This window comes from Parasteatoda tepidariorum, chromosome 2, assembly GCF_982258835.1.
Source record: "Parasteatoda tepidariorum strain Cologne lab strain chromosome 2, Ptep-v5.0, whole genome shotgun sequence".
Lineage (NCBI taxonomy): Eukaryota > Metazoa > Arthropoda > Arachnida > Araneae > Theridiidae > Parasteatoda > Parasteatoda tepidariorum.
This window is the reverse complement of record NC_141756.1, coordinates 45,868,734-45,880,998: the sequence shown is the minus strand read 5'-3', so window position 1 is coordinate 45,880,998 and position 12,265 is coordinate 45,868,734. Positions and strand designations below refer to the sequence as shown.

At 28.8% G+C, this 12,265-nt stretch overlaps 1 protein-coding gene across 1 annotated transcript in view; it reads left to right on the top strand.

Moving 5' to 3' along the window:
• LOC107452552 (uncharacterized) overlaps nt 1-12,265 on the top strand; it is a 60,099-nt gene that overhangs the window by 35,364 nt on the left and 12,470 nt on the right. The window contains exons 2-3 of the mRNA XM_071177476.2: nt 1,334-1,728; nt 8,612-8,777. Coding sequence (XP_071033577.1) covers nt 1,683-1,728; nt 8,612-8,777 — 212 coding nt within the window. The 5' untranslated portion in view covers nt 1,334-1,682. The remainder of the gene's footprint in view (nt 1-1,333; nt 1,729-8,611; nt 8,778-12,265) is intronic.

The window sequence follows — 12,265 nt, the reverse complement described above, 5'->3', positions numbered from 1 at the left end:
CTTCGCACCATCCGAATTCCAAAAATATTTTTACTACACTTTTGGGAATAAAAAGTACATATCGAAATCTTAAATATTTTTCAAAAGGAATGAAACTGAGAAAACTACGAACACGAATAGATTTAGTTTTTTAAGTTATTTCTGACTGTAAATTGAATCTCTTTTTGGAATAAGCAAATATATACTAGGAAGTGTAAACACATCTATTTTAAATTTATGATTCTATGGCGTAAAAAGATAAAAAAATTCTTTTCTCTCATATTTATAAAATCGTAAAAAAAGGATAGTTGTAAAAAAGGAAATAAACTTAGTGAAATGCATTATTTTCGCTCACATTAAAATACATAAAAACCATATTCTATATTTTAAGCTTAGATTTGCATTTTATAAATAAGAATCCATTTTATTTTAAATGTTAATGTATTTTAACAATGTACTTAATAGTTCAATTTCGTTTCGGTTAAATTAGTTCAAGTAATTGGTTTAAAATTTAACTTGGTTTAAAAAGTTATTAAAATGGAAAACAAAATGTTTTGTAATATTTTAAAAATTGATCAATTTTATTAACTAGATTGTAATAATTTTTAAACGTAGATGATAAAAATGTTTTCATTCAGTTTTAACTTTACTTTTGTTTATGTAACGTATTCTAGAGTAGTAACTAACTTTCAAATAAATTGCAAATATTTGAGAATGACGTTCTAGTCTAATAACAACAAATAATTTAAGCTCATTAGGGTTACGACCTATAATAATATTTGCTCGTGAATTTTTTGCATATTTTTCAAAAGCTACGTATTTACAAGAAAACTGACTATTTGTTTTTACAGTAACTTTTGCTGTTGGAAAGGAATATTTTGACAGTAAAAAAGTAAAGTAGTGTGACTTTATTTAATGTTAAAAGACATTTTTTATTAATCATAAACAATTTGTAAAGCTATACTTAAAAGGATTAAATTAATTTCATTATGAACTTTGATAATTCATTTATTAGTACATTTATCAAACGACATTTTGGAATATTTTAATATTTTGTATAAATAACAAATAAAAGCGCAAAGAAATGTTTCTTCTGAAATTCAATTTTTGCAGCATTGTTATAATATTTTTAATTTCAGGTAAAATTGACTAGCAGCATCTGTAATAAAAAAAACAAAATAGAAATCTTATGTATCAATATTAATATTTATAATGCGTTATCAATCATGCGTTTTAAGTGTTAAATGTTATTTTTATTAAAAAAATAATGTTTTTTAAATGTTACTTACAATTAAGATTCATGCTAAATATTTAGTTCTCATTTATATTTAATTAGTGTTTTTTTTCTTTTCAGATGCTACTGTTTTCAATAAAGAAGGAAGGAATAAAAAAGAAAATTGCAAAAAGAGATATTATTTTATGTTTTACAAGAATTTCAAAAAGCAAGAATTTCTGTTTTTAAGGTTTAAATAATTTATAACGTTTGAAATTTAAATTCAAAATATACTTTTTATTCTAGAGTTTTAAAATAAGAACCCAAAATTCATTACAAAGTTTTCAAAATATTTATTTTAAGGAATAGAGAATGAAAAAAATGTTTCTATATCTTGTGAAATATCAATGCATAAGGCAATGAAGAAATGAAAATAAATACAATTGCAGAGTTTTACTGGTTAGAAAGATTAGTTCTCATTGCATAAATAATGGGTGATATCGATGTTAAAGAGCTATCAAGTCATGATCATGAAGGTAGGTTTTCATGAATTTACAACTTTTTATTGTTTTTTTTTTAAATGAAACTAAATGACATCAATCTTTGCTTTTCTTACTTGAATAGTGTTTTACATTTTTAATCACCTTGAATCAATTGCTTACGCACTATGATATTAAAGTGAAGCAATATACGGAGAAGAAATTCGAGTAAAATTACAACCGTATTCTATCCTAATGTCGATTCTAGTAAAAAATCCATAATTTTGGTGAATGAGAACACAATACACGGTACTTAAACCATTCATTTCGTACCTTTCCGCTGATATGGTATCGGTTTACCAGAAATTCTGATTACCAGAATCAGAAACCAAAATTTCTGGTTTCCAGAAATTCTAGTTTTCAGAATTGTAGTTCTTATTACCACATTCAGTAAAAATTACAAAACTGAAAGGTAAATTTAACTGAACTAGTTTTTATGCTATGCTCTAACGTATCATGCTACAGTTATCAAATATTACCATATTTCGCAAATTTTGTCTAACGTAATAAAATAGCATTTTATTGTTAATTTTTTAGGAAATTCTTTGTCACATTGATTTGATAAACATTACGGAATTTTTTGGTGTTTCTATTAGATCTAGAACTACGGTAAATTTTAGCGTATTCTGTTAGTTTAGACCATAATTTGTTTCTCACTGTATCAATGCAATCAATTTGCTTATCAAGGTTAAGGAAGATTACGGCTCTACATTATTATACGATTATTGATATATCGAGATTGACTATGTATCGAGATTGATTATGCTTCGAGACTGATTATATATCGAGATTAAAAAATCTCATTTGTATACTATTTTGCAGAAATATTAAATGAGACTAAATTGTTTGTCAGTTCGTTACAAAATTTCTTCACCCATGCGTTATAAACATATTGTGTAAGCAAATTGACAGTTTATTTTAAACATTTGGTAAAAATATTTTGACTTCGCTGAAAAAGTAATATTCATAAAACACGTGTAACAAATATTTTGAGTTTTGTTTCCTTGTTTTTGCTTTTTATTGAGGTTTTGACCAGGCTTTATAAGTGAAACTGGTGTGCTGCAAAAATATTCTTGACAAAATTTGTTTAATTTAACTTCATACTTTTTCTTAAAATAAGTTCTGCTTATTAATCTATGAATAAAATTGGTCTTTAATTTCAGTTTCCCTCTATTTGTTTATTTAATGTAAGTTTTTTTTAATTGTTTAAATTCTTAAGGAATTTTTTTTTAACAAACTGTTTAATTATTCTCTAGTGAGATCCATGATTTTTTTTAATAAAAAATATCACTGCCGTTCCATACACGTTACCTTTGGCAATAGTTTCAGCCATTGTCCATTATTGCAGTTGATTTTCCTTGCATGTAGTTGAAAATATGAAAGAAATAATGCATCTGTGCAGATGTATTTTTATTCAATTACAGCTGCATTTATGAAGCCAATAATAAATGAAGCTATAGATTGTGGATATGTAGCTGTAGACAATTTTACCTTATCTTCCTCCTTTCATTTTATAATAAGAAATAAAAATGTGGTGACATTCCAAGTCGAATGATGTAGACCTCAGAAATCTGAATCATTCAAATGATATGTAATATTCCTGTAGTTACATTAAATTAAATTATTTCATTCCATGGATTTTAAAAAGCATCTTTTTAAATGCCTTCCGCCTACTTTTATTTTGAGTTGTTGAATTCGCATTTTTTAAAATTTTATTCTTACGTATATGAAGTTTAAATTTTATAATAGTATTTATTTCGAAAGTACTCCAGAGAATATTCCATAAAATATATTGTTTTGAAATAAACATCTAATTTTATTTACATTATAAAATACTGAGTTACGCATTTTTTCCAAATGCCTTTTACATTTTCTTAGATAATGCTGAAAATTCCCTGCTGTAAATACATAATTTAGCATTGTTTTTTACTTTTTAAATTTAACATCGAAATAAAACAAACAATGGGCGGCTGTTCTTCAAATCCTTATAGAGTTTCATCTTATTTTCGACGAAATATCTTTGTTTCCTTTGTGAGGATTATGGTATAACCTCAAAGATTATTTTACCTCATTTATTGAGGATTATTTTCTTATCCCATACTTTTGCTTGCAAGATATAAAAATAAAATACAATTTTCAGACTAAAATGTATATCTTATAAAAACTTATATGGAACATGTTATTGGTTTAAATATTATTAATATTATGTTTAAAGTATTATTCGCTTAAAATAATACTAGTAGGAGGCTAAAAATGTTAAACTATATTAATATGTGAATATTTTTGTGAAAATAGTAAGTTTATTGATTAGAAAGGGAAAACCGAAAATTTAATTTTGAATCTCGTTTTTTGAAATAATTAATTCAACCTCATAGTTAATTTAAATCAATAGCTAGTATGTGCGCGTAGTAATAACACAGGCCTGCGATGAAAAAAATACAAGGGGTCTGATAGCTGAACTTAATGTATTTTTTGGTGCTGAAATGGAAAATAATAATGAAAAATGTCCATCACGTCACGTTTTTTAGAAAAATTCAATTTTACTGGAATTTTTATGAACATTTACCATAAAAAAAATTTTGTTTTTGAATTTCTTCCCTTCTTGACTGACCAGCATTCTACTTTAGTCAAATCTACAAAAGTACCCCTCAATCACTACTTCCTGTCACCGTCCCTCTCTCTGTAGCAATCTCTCTCTACCAATAGCGTCGCGAGAATCCTTATCTAGGTCCGCTGACCTCTCAGAAACACTAGCAAGCGTAATAGGGAGTCATTTTAAAGTTTGCTTTTTTCTGTGCGTTTCGTGAAACATGGCTTTGAGTTCAAGACATTGTGAAAATTTCCCAGATGACTTTTGTTATACATGCGGCGAATATAGTGTAGTTAAAAATCGCATGAGGAGCATTTCAGAGTGTGTAAGACAACTTTATCTGGCATATTTTGACGTGAAACTCGGAGAACAGGACAAATCTTGGGTACCTCATAAAGTTTGTGTTCAGTGTCTCAATGATCTACGCTTATGGCATCAAGGAAAGAAGACTGCTTTAAGATTTGGAATTCCTATGACGTGGAGAGAGCCCCAAAACCACTTTGATTATTGTTATTTTTGTTCCTGCCATGTTCGTGGGTATAACCGAAAAAATCAAAGACTAATATCTAAACCTGGCTCTCGCCCTGAACGAAATAAAATATATCGACCACAGTTAGAACATTTGCGGTGATTTGAAAGTTATCTCCATGCTTCTCGGTTAATAAGGGGATTTATAAAGTACCCATGTTTCATTTGTGAGTGGGACAGCCGTGACAAGACTCAACATTGGGTCAAAAAAGAATGGCCGAAAAGACAAAATCTTAACCCCCCAGGCACCAAGAACGTAATTCGAAACAGCTTAGTTGATCCGAAAAGAGTATTATTACCTCCACTATATATAAAATTAGGTGTAATGAAGTAGTCTGTCAAGGCTGTTCCAAAAGATGGCAATTGTTTCAAATACCCGCGCAAAAAGTTTTCATTTTTATCCCAAGCTAAGTTGAAAGAAGGAATATTTGTTGGTCCAGATATCCGTAAACTCATGAAGGATAAAGAATTTGAGACTAACATGACAGAAACGGAAAAAGAAGCGTGGGTTGCTTTCAAAGATGTCGTCAGTGAATTTCTAGCTAATTACAAGGATCCTGATTATAAGGAAGTTGTAATGAAAATGCTGGACAAATTTAAAACGTTGGGTTGCTCCATGAGTGTAAAATGCATTTCCTTCACTCACATGTCGACTTATTCCCTGAAAATTTAGGAGCAGTTAGCGAAGAACAAGGGGAAAGGTTCCATCAAGATATCAGAGATATTTAGCGCAAACATCAAGGAAGATGGGACAAGAACATGCTCGCTGACTACAGCTGGATGACAGCTCGGGATAAAGCTGAGATTAAGCATAAAAGAAGATCATCAAAAATAAGTTTTAGAGGAAAGCGAGTATATACTTAAATAGAAACTTTTCTTATTTTTTTTTGCTTGTTTTATTTGTTTTGTTTTTTGTTTCAAACTTTCATATACACATACACAATATTTGTTATTCTTGGTTAATCATCAATTTTACGTAAATTATCTCAATAAAAACAAATTAAAATGGTATGTTGGTGATTTTCTTCTAGAAACTGATGTAAAAAGTTTGAACACAAAGAACTTATTGTTTTTCTCTTGACCAGAGGTGACTTCTGCTGTCTGGTAACAGTATTTTTTATTCATTTTAACCTATAAAAAATTAGCTGATAGCTCACAAATCAATTTTCTTTCACAAGATTAAATTTTACATAGATCAAAATGAATGAAGAGAACAGTTACCAGATAGTGCATGCAAAATTATTTGAGAGAATTCCTTTCCAAATAGGATTTTAGTAAAAACATTAATATCGATTTTATAAAAAATCCTGATGTGATTGGGGAAAATGAAGGTCATTTTCGAAATCAGCACATCAAATAACATATAAATCAACAATAACTTGTCTTGTATTTTTCAAAAAGTTCAATTTCGCAGGCTTGTGTAATTTTCACTCAAAATAGTTTGGAAAGTTAGTTTAGAGATTAGTCAGTTAAGTATTAACTCAAGTTAATTAAGCCATTAATTTAACAATTTATTTAAAATGAAGGCTGTGAAAAACTTTGTGAAAAAATGTGAAACTTTTCTAAAAATAAATACAATAAAGATAATATAGTTAAATTGTTATGGTTACAGTAAATTTTTAAATACTTTCAGAAATTGTAATTAGTTATATATCAAATCACCAACAAACAGGATATTTCGTATTGATTAGTTTTAAAGAAACCCTTCTAGCATCTTTGCGCGAATTAGGGTCAAGCAAATGTGTATTTAAGAAAAGAAAAAAGAAAAACGCACTATTGTGGATGAGACGATAGAAACCGTCAAAACTTGTTTAATTGCCAGAAAGAAGAGAAAGGTGATTGGTTGACAAATCAAAAAGTTACATAAAGGAATCAAACTTCATTTAAATGTTTCCTTTCCCGTCTTCCTTGCTATTGGTTTCAAAGATGGTGGATAAAAGTTATCGAGAAATATTGTTAGGCACAAATTATTCAACTGATTTACGTCTATTATTTATTTTATTTTACAGTGTTCTGGATAATTTTTGGCACGAAATTATTGTTCATGAACGAATGCGTGTTATTTTAAGCACGAAGGGTTACTTTTGAACGATGTTTCAATAAAGCAGACATCAACTTATAACTTAAATTATTTGTGCTTTCAACCGTTGTATGAGAATATAGGTTTATGTTCAGGGAAAATTGAGGTATAATTTGATACAATAAAGCCGGTAACAACTTATTATTTAAATTACTTGTGCTTTCAACAATTGTATTCTCTAGTAGGTGAATAGGCAAGTTAGGTGAAAGAGAAAAAAATAAGGTATAACTTGGTATAATAAAGTAGACAATGACGTATAATTTAAATTATTTATGCCATCAACCGTTGTTTCATTCGTGTGGGATTAAGTTAATGATAACGGAAGCAGAGGACAAATGAAGTATAATGCGGTATAATAAAGCATACAACAAATCATGATTTAAATTATTTGTGTTCTCAACCATTGTTTCTCTTGAATGGGAATATATTTAAGTTAAGAGAATAAAAAATTAAGGTATAACATGGTATAATAAAACAGACACCAACTAATAATTTACATTATTTGTACTTTCAACCGTTCTATGGGAATAGGTGTTATGTTAAGTAAAAAAGAAGAAAAATGTGACATAACTTGCTTGTTGGTCTGCAAGTAGGAGGTTGAGTACTCTGATATTGCGTTAAGTATGGACATTCAGGCAAGGATATTCTTTTTATTTTATTTTACAACCAGTGCTGGACAGCCAATCCAATTCTTCGCTTACGACTATCAATGTTCAATTCCAATGCCTTCTAATTTTGAACTCAACCCAGAAGAAAAGGTAACTCCTGAAACAAGCATTGGGGCAAACTAGCCCCCCTGGAGAACTTTTTGATAGAATTGACTCACATTTGCGTTACATGGTGAGGAAAACCACGAGACCTCCCACCATGGTTCCTAGGCTAAGATTTTAAAGCATTAGGGCTATTTTATACTCTTCGCGTACTGAGAAAAAAAATATGATCAGAACTATCAAAACATGGTAAAATTTACCATGTTTCTGGCTCTACGGAAAAGCCAAAAATCTCGGTAATTTTAACCAAAAAGCTTTGGTAATGATTTTGGTAACGTTAAGATTAAAATATCGCTTTATAATATGCCTGAAAAATTAGTAAATATGGTAAAATTTGATGATTTTATCATGATATCTTAAAGCATGGTATGAAAATGATTTATTCATTTAAATTTACTTTTCAGTAAAGTATTTTTACTAAATGTGTAGCAAGAAGAACGATAATTTTGAACACCAGAGTTTCCGGTTAACTGTTACCGTATGAACCGAAAAATTGCCAAATGAATGAATTAAATATCGCATATTTTAGTTGTATTAACCAAAATCATGTTTTTTTATTAAAAATATCCTTACCATACAGTAAGATAAGTTTATCAGAAAATTTATCTCCTTGTGAATCTCTCCTTTGTACTGCATGAATGTGCCTCTTCCTAATAAATAAAATGAAAGTGAGATGCGGCTTACAGGCGTCCACTATTAATTCTAAATTAGATGTTTCGTTTTTTTTGAGACATGGGATAAAATCTAAATGTTTTTAATAGTGCAGTTGGTATAGAACATATAACTTATTAACCTATAGATAATTTAAAAAGTAAATGATCCTTCATAATTTATATAAATATATTTTGGAAGTTTTATAAATTTCTTTTATGTGATTAAGACAATACACTGAAAAATTGTATTATTTTGCAGTGCTGGGAGTAGATTTCTGCTCTGGTTACACAGACATTTTTGGAAAATGGAATACAGGGTTCAACTGCCCACGTGTGGGTAATAGTAAAGTTGTGTATTGTTGTGGCACGGTCACATACAAGTACTGCTGCACAAGACGAGATCACCATTCAGGTTCAGGAATTAGGTATGACTTACTTTTATTTACGCTAATTTAACTTTAGAAGTTCCACAATATATATATATATATATATATATATATATATATATATATATATATATATATATATATATATATATATATATATATATATATATATATATATATATATATATATATATATATATATATATATATATATATATATATATATATATATATATATATATATATATATATATATATATATATATATATATGTATATATATATATATCAGGGCTCGAAAAAACTCAGAAATTTTACCCGTCCCCGAGGACGGCTTGTTCCACGATGTACCCGTCCTCCTTTGAAACTAACCAGTAGCTTCTAAATAAATAAAAATATAATTTTCTTTTATTTATTACAAACATATATATAAATTGCACAATGAATTAGTAGTTACTAGGATTACAAATACTAGGATTACATTATACAGTAGCAAAAGAAATACTAGGTTACTTGTAGTAACCTAGTATTTCTTTTATGAAATAATTTAAATGACAAAAGTCAAGTTATCTGGAATGTCAATTTATCCGAGCGTACTGCGTTTTTTAAATGAATCAAATATGACGTTTGCCAGTTCCACAATCAAGCCAATGATTTACAGAGGTTTCTGCACGGAAATCTGAAAAGGTTTTTTCATTTAGGTAGATGTTCATAATTGCGTTTAACACTTATTGTTTAAGACCAGTACGTAATGTGTTTTTGTGTAAGTTCATGGCTGAAAAGCCCCTTTTGTGTAAGTTCATGGCTGAAAAGCCCCTTTTGTGTAAGTTCATGGCTGAAAAGCCCCTTTCAACAGCTGCAGTACTCCCAGACAGAGAAAACATCAATTCTAATAACAAAAATCGAAATTGTATCACGAACATTAACGGGAAAATGGCCGTCCGCGCGGACGTCGGATTCGAGAAATTCGTTGTCCGTGGGGAATTTTTGACCACCGAGGACGGGCGGACGGGCGGTTTTTCGAGCCCTGATATATATATATATATATATATATATATATATATATATATATATATATATATATATATATATATATATTGAAAAATGTAAATTTAGAAAATTAATAGATTAATTAAAAAGGCTGAAAACTAAATAGGAAAAGATGTAATTTCCTCTTCAGCTGACACGATTATATCAGCGAAAAAGACTGCTTACTAATATTGTATTAATATAGCCAAATCGAAATAAGTCAATACAATAGTTTCAGGAGAACTAAAAAAAAATTGAGGCGAAAATAGAATAAATTAAGCAAAAAATGCAAAGTAAAACAAACCAAGCAAAAATAGAAAATAAAAATTCAAGAAAATACAGAATAAAACACAAAATGTAACACAAAAAACGTGCAGCGAATTCATATGCACAGTGAGTAAAATAAAATCGGACCACCCTGAATATCTTTTGATTTAGTGTTTGGATCTTCATGTTCTAGGACTCAATCTTAATGATTAAAGGGGGTGATATCAAATATGCTAATTAATTAGCGCAGACAATATTTTAAATTGAGAAATCAGACGCAAACAACGTTCTTGAATAAATAAAATTTTTTTTCGACGAATTCGAATTTTTCACCCCTAAAATAAAGGGGAGGCCACAACCTGAGAAATATCGGCCCAATACTTCGATTAGTAGAGCGTTTTAACGTTTAGAGCCCCTAACGTTTAGAGTCCCTAACGTCACCCAAAGATAATTTCGTGTGCAATATTATTTTTAGAATAGCTTTCCTTTAATTTCATTTTGTATAAATTTGAAATTATAGAAAATGCAGAAGTACTCATACTTAAAAAATTTAGCTATGATTTGTGGAACTTAAATAGGATTTAAATAGGAATAGAGAGGATTGCCTTAAGGTTTTTTTTTATAAAGAAAGAAAATTTCTTAAAAAATTATCATTTGTTCTAACAAGATACAAGATCGGTTTAAAATAGCCACTAATTTTGATATTTTTTTTAGTGTAACTTTTTTAATTTTATTTTGCGTAATTTTGAATTCATGGAAAATGCTGTAGTGCTCATTTTAAGATTAAATTACTTCTAGGATTTAAATGGGAAAATGCAATTGTTAAAAATAAATGGTTGTTTTAAGTTTTTATCAGTAAAGATAATTTTTTAAAAGAATTTATAAATTGCTCTAAGAGCAATAAAAGCTGTTTAGAACAGTCATTATTTTAGATATTTTTTTTGTTAATATTATTAATTTTATTTTGCAAAAATTTGGAATCATAGAAAATGCAGTAGCATTCATACTTTTTAAGATTTAGTTATTATTTGAGGATTTAAATAGGAAAACGCAATAGTTAAAAAAAAATAGAATGTTTGGTTTAAGTTTTATTAAGAAATTTTTTTTAAAAAATGTTTCCTTATGTAATTACTGAAGTTCGTTACACAAAAGCATAATTTTAAACTATATCTTGTTCCTTAATTCTTTTTTTATAAATTGAATATGCCGAAAGAAAGTATTTTATACATTAAATTAGCATGCAAGATTTTCTTTTAATGATTCTAAGCAGGTAGTAGAATAATGATGCTTTGGCGATAAAAATGTTTTAATTTGTTTTATTGCTTCTCTTTGAAGCTGATTCAAAGAGATATTTTCCATTAGAGCTCTAAAGGAATTGCGCAAACATTTTATGCAAGTTTGATCCGTTGTTTAATGAGGGTTTCTAAGTCAATAGGAAGAATTTTGGAAGGCAAAATGAGCTTTTTTAAAATTGGATTGCGATAGGAGACGTTCGCGAAATTTAATGGATGCAGTTAAGCTAAATAAGTTAAGTATGCATGTTTCATTTGAATTTGTTCTAAGAGTGTAGAGTTGTTTTAAATTCTTATAAAACCGATTCCAGGAGTATTACGTGATTTTAATTTCAAAAAGTATTTTGAAATGAATTTAGTTTATTTAAGGTCCAAGAGATTTTGGAGAGAGTATTTAACAGAGTTCGTTTATGTTGACATTGTTAGAACGGTTTTAGAATTTTTTATGATGTCTGTTATTCACCGAGTTGTGATATAAGCTCTGATACAATAATTTGAGGTCATCTAACGGGGCTCAAATGCGTCAAAATTGTTGGAGAGAGTCGGCAAACTTTTTTGAAACATTGCCACATTACACAAAATTGTTGGAGAGAATCGGCAACATTTTTCGAAACATTGCCACTTTACACAAAATTGTTGGGGAGAGTCGGCACCCTTTTTCGAAACATTGCCACTTTACACAAAATTGTTGGGGAGAGTCGGCAACATTTTTCGAAACATTGCCACTTTACACAAAATTGTTGGAGAGAGTCAATAAACTTTCTTCCCCCCCTCGTCGTGACAGGATGCATATATATATTATGATCTATTAAAATTATAACACCTCATCTAAATTGTCACAAAGAGCTTCGGCTGCTTGATTTTTTTTATTAAGGTAATGCAGCACATCACATATCTAAACTAAACATATATAAGAAATATCCACCTGAAACATATCAGC